The sequence below is a fragment of the Epinephelus moara genome, chromosome 7 (assembly GCF_006386435.1).
Source record: "Epinephelus moara isolate mb chromosome 7, YSFRI_EMoa_1.0, whole genome shotgun sequence".
Lineage (NCBI taxonomy): Eukaryota > Metazoa > Chordata > Actinopteri > Perciformes > Serranidae > Epinephelus > Epinephelus moara.
This window is the reverse complement of record NC_065512.1, coordinates 28,336,316-28,341,388: the sequence shown is the minus strand read 5'-3', so window position 1 is coordinate 28,341,388 and position 5,073 is coordinate 28,336,316. Positions and strand designations below refer to the sequence as shown.

At 39.8% G+C, this 5,073-nt stretch overlaps 1 protein-coding gene across 3 annotated transcripts in view; it reads right to left on the bottom strand.

The window, feature by feature from the left end:
• The window catches only part of LOC126393196 (histamine N-methyltransferase A-like), a 15,449-nt gene that overhangs the window by 3,682 nt on the left and 6,694 nt on the right, over positions 1 to 5,073 (bottom strand). The window contains exons 1-4 of one of the 3 annotated variants that reach the window (XM_050049149.1): positions 2,062 to 2,200; positions 1,783 to 1,925; positions 882 to 934; positions 214 to 321 (exon numbers count right to left, since the gene is read on the bottom strand). In XM_050049149.1, the coding sequence (XP_049905106.1) occupies positions 214 to 321; positions 882 to 934; positions 1,783 to 1,916 (295 nt within the window). In that variant the 5' untranslated portion in view covers positions 1,917 to 1,925; positions 2,062 to 2,200. Of the gene's footprint in view, positions 1 to 213; positions 322 to 881; positions 935 to 1,782; positions 1,926 to 2,039; positions 2,201 to 5,073 lie in introns of those variants that run through there. The other 2 variants (XM_050049148.1, XM_050049150.1) reach the window with 2 other exon arrangements.

The window sequence follows — 5,073 nt, the reverse complement described above, 5'->3', positions numbered from 1 at the left end:
AAAATGCAAGAGGCGTTGCTTTGTTGCCGGCCGTTTTCGCCGGTGTGTTAAACACACTTTAGAAAGGAGTGTCCCCAGACTATCAGAAGGCGGAGATCTCTGATTGTCTGGTGGCGAGACTATATGTATACAGTGTATGAGAATGTACAAATAGAAATCTAGAAATTATTTAACAAAAACATTTCACCATGTGGGGTCATGAAATGTCGATACCTTTGAAGTTGTCTGTGAGCTGTGAGCTGCCCTCCACAACGTCAGCAGTGATCGGGACACCAGGGACTGTTGACTGCAGTAGAGTGAGTATCTGGACATCCACCTCCCCTTGGAGAAACCAGGAAGTTTTTAGACACAGAAATCCTACTGCCACAGTGTAATGCTGCTTCAATGTGAAAGCCTCATGTACAAAATTAATTTGTTTGGAATATTGCAAACATTTATAAAAATAAATAAATAAATAAATAAATTTCAGGTAGTCAGAGTATATCTAGGTCCAGTGTGTGTGTGTGTGTGTGTGTGTGTGTGTGTGTTACCATGTTATCTATGTCCTAAATTGACCTTGAGTGGTGCACACAAGCTCTCTGACCAATATGTCCTCCTATATCCCATCAGTGATGCCTCTATATATGACTGATAACAGTAAATCTGACTTTTAAAAAAAAGTGAAAATTAAGTAAAATTCAATGGCATCATTACTTTAAAACTCATGGAACAGTATATTTCCCTCTGGTCTTTACATAAAACTGCTTCTTTAAACACATAACTAGCACATGGATGCACTCATGGATTTTTGCCATAATGCACTTCAGTGAGTTACTGAACAAAAACTGCTAAATTACATGTGTTTAGCCAACAGTTGGCAGTTGTTTTATCTGATCACATACCTCCACCACTCCCGACACCAAGAACATCCAGGCTACTCTTCCCTGCTGCAATTCTGTATCAACACATAGCAGTACATGAAAACTAAAATATATGTTTTGGGGGTTTTTTTGGTTTTTTTTTAATGTATATATATCATGTTTTTGTTTCGTGGCCAAATTGGTGAGTTTTCTGACTTAAAAAATTAAAAAAGCTAGAAATTCAAAACTGCAGTGTCTCACTCCTCAGGTCCATTACCAGTAGTTTCAATCCATTTGTATTTATACACATCCCTCCAGTTACAGACAGTCACAGTTACAGTGGTCAAATGAGAAACTACAGTGTAACCTGTAAGCAGTTGTGAATGTCATTATTAGTAAGAATCATTGCTTATTCTAACACAGTGCAGACTCTCAAGTCTGTACAAGATGGAAGCCCAACAAAGTCAAAAAGCCATGAAAAATCAGGCAAAAGTGGTAACAAAGCTGAAAAAAAAAAAGACTTCTGACCAGCGAAAAGGGCATTATAACTGTGCATTACTGCCAGCTTTGTTCCTGCATTAATATTAATAACCAATTTCACCACCTTTGAAAGAACATTTTCAAACATATGAGAGAAGTCATGAAGGAAAGACTCAAGGTGAGGAAGCTGATCCTTTGTCTTAAACTGCACAAACAGACATAAAGAATTTCCAGTTAAACTGTTGACTCTTCACCTTCCTTTAAAAAATATTATACTACGATTATAACTGACCAACTATATGTACATCTGCATAATATGCTCCTTTGTTTAACTATGGTCTGTTGGAAAACCCAATAAAAAAAGACATAAAGAAGACACCAACAACCTCTACTGGTATGCTGCAAAAGTAGTTTAAAGATGGGACAAAGTGCAGTGCAGCACTCCCAGCCTTCCTTCTTGTACCTTTTAAATTCTCCTGGCAGGCTGTTGTGAACAAACTGGAGAATGGCCTCGTGTTCTCCTGAGTGTTCTAGGTAGAACTGGAAGCTTTGGACAGAGCTTCCCTCGTAACAAGACTGCTTTGCTTCTGCAGCCATGACTGATTCCTGCAATGCATTACACATAGCTATTTTAAAACAAACAAATAACAATGACTTGTGCATGCATGCAAAAGAATTCAAAAACTAACTTTAAATAACTATGGTAAACTTCAATCATACATTGAAAGTATCCATCAGTTACCTTGAGTATGCCGAGAGTGAGGACAGAGAGTCAATTGTTTTTCCCACTTTTAAGTTGCAGATTTACTCTCCCCTCCCACAGGCTGCGTGGCTGTCCTCATATAACCCTTGTTACGTAACTCTTGAAAGATGAACTTTGCCTATACATCAGACCCAGCCGCAGGTGTGCTGTTAGATTCCAGCTGATGTTGTAATACAGTGGCTGTTACAGAGTAATCCTTATCACTATTTAACAGGAATCCAAAATAAAAGTTCAAGTTCAAGTTCAGCTTGTCATTTTCACACACATAGTACATGGGAACGAAATTGCGCTTTCTCACAACTCCAAGGTGCCATCAGACACTTACAAGTATAAAAATATAAAGATAGAAAATATATACACATCACACATATATACATACATGTGTACATATTTACATACATATAAATAAAAGCACACGTGTAGAATGTAGAATAAAAGAGATGTAGAGGGGACAGTTCCAGCAGAGCCCTGGACTAAGAGGCATCTGGTATTTGAAGTGCATAGCAGAACGAATGACCAGTCGAATATATATGAATATAAATAGAAGTGTAATATAGGAATACTGGCAACTAATGAATTTCAACAGGAATGAGTTTACAGTGTTAAGATTAACTTAGTTGAAATAGTATCATTATACTATTCTCATAAATGCTGTCCACCAGACTTGATGACACCATTGTGACTTTACGGCGTGACTTTGTCAGTAATTGCTGTTGTATCCTTTATAGTTTTACTTCTATTCTTCTACTAGTAATATATACCTCTTATCAGGCTCAGGATGGCCGTTGGGCAACTCTGGTCAGATGGGCCAGCTCACCTTATGGGCCACAAGACCAACACAAGCAATGTTGGAAAAAGGACAAAAATTGTGAAGGGAAAAACAAAGGATAGAAAGACCTGCTGTCTGCGGCCCACTTGATGTAGGAACAGCCTATCTGATTAGGGCTTAAACGGTCCCAAAATTGTCAAAAGCCTGTGCATACTGTAGATGCAGTAGTACCGGCCGTCATTGCCTCTCTCCACCCCTTCAAGTGGATTAGTTCATCATGTAATTTCAGAGGTTGAGCAGGAGAGGACAAGTGGGAAATAAATTAAATCAAGACAGGAAAAGCGGAGTATGTGAAATATAAATGCAAATTAGATTGATACATTTGTTAAAAAAAAAACCAAACAAAAGGTCGAGCAGAAAAGATCAGATACAGCAAGGAAAAAGTACTTGATGCTGATGCTACACTGTTTCTAATATTAGCATCAGTGATAACAATAACAGCACTCTGCTGGATTCAGGAAATGAGGAGGAGCAACAGGCTGAGCCCAGCGGAGTGACAACTTCTCAGCAGGTGAAACCACTAGTGCTAGGCTGAACCCAAATTATCACCCTCTCAGCTTGCAGACTGAGCCCTCGCAGACTTCAGTTGTATGTACTGTGACGTGTTCACTGTCATCACTTAAAGTCTGTGAAGGCAGAGACTGCAAGCCGCTGACAGACAGACCTCAAGCCTGTTTCACTTGCTGCCGTGGAAACGTTCAAACGGCAACTATTGCTGTTGTCATATTTATATAGCCTTAATGTCATATAAGTCCAAGGACAGTGTCTGCTCATCTGTCCCTGCAGATAACAAGATATAATGTGTAGCTTTTTTGTGACTGAACAAAGATATATTCATACATCTCTATATAACTGGTTACACATTGTCAAAAACAGAAATCTTTGTAAATAAGGACACGACTATGACTGAAAAATTGGGAATTGCTAATTTTAGAGGCCCTTCTTTTGTTGTTTTTCGGCCAATGTTCTACCCTATTACACTGAGCAGCCTAGGCTACAAAAATAAAATGTATTTTCATTCCTTCTTGAGCTTATAAAGCTTTTCATTCCAGTGGAGTTGCTTGCCTGGCACATATTAAAAAAGGTTTCTAGCTTCTGGGTTAACTTGTGGCCCTCTGAATATGTTCCTGTTGGCTCATAGACTTTACATTGTGATGGTGTCACAGATTTTGAAATCTATTTTGTTCGGCTTGGGGAATGTTTTACATCTATAAAACCACAATGGCTAAAAAATTCAGAATAAAAAGATTCATAATAGACCTTGTTAGTATGTCAAGGTGTCCTGTCAACACTTTTACAGACGTCTCTTTTACAATGGTGGCCAATGGGGAAAATACTTTCTGGGCCGCAGGGGATTTTCTCACTGCAGTAGCCACCGGGAAATATTTGCTACAAGGGTGAGCGGCTTGCCCTGGGGTCTGTCTGCACCCCAGGTGGACTCTCTTAAAGTCTACAGAAAATCTGCTTGAGGCCCCTTGTAGACTGGAGCCTGCAAGTACGTTGAAGTGCGGGCATTTGGATTCAGCCCTAGGCTAGCTCATGTGGTGACAGAGCTAACCAGTTAGCAGCAGTAGGCCTACTGCTACTTATGCTTTTACTTCCCTTCTACTTACTTCTGTCTTTGTGCTGCCGCAACACCTAAATTTACTGGACTCAGTAAATTTAGGTGTTGCGGCAGCAATGGACTCAGACTTGAACTTTAACAGCCACATCAAATCAATAACATCAGCAGCTTTTTACCATCTAAAAAAGATTGCCAAAATCAAAGGTATAGTGTCTAAACCTGACTTGGAGAGACTTATCCATGCATTTGTCTCTAGTAGGTTAGACTACTGTAACGGCCTGCTCACTGGCCTCTCCAAACGGGCCGTAAGACAGCTGCAGTACATCCAGAACAGTGTTGTGTGTAACGCGTTACAAAGTAACGCGTTACAATAACGTAACTACTTTCATTGGGTAAAAAGTAATGTAACGTGTTACTACTGAAAATATGGTAACGGAACGTAGTTACTTTGTCAGTTGGGCACAACGTTACTTTTCCCGGGGACAGATTTGACGGTGACACTGCCTGTCTGCCTCAGCTGCGCACTAGGCAGGAACTGTGACAGTTGCCATGTCAACAGTACAGACAGGAGCGCCAAAATCAAGAATCGTATGAGGAA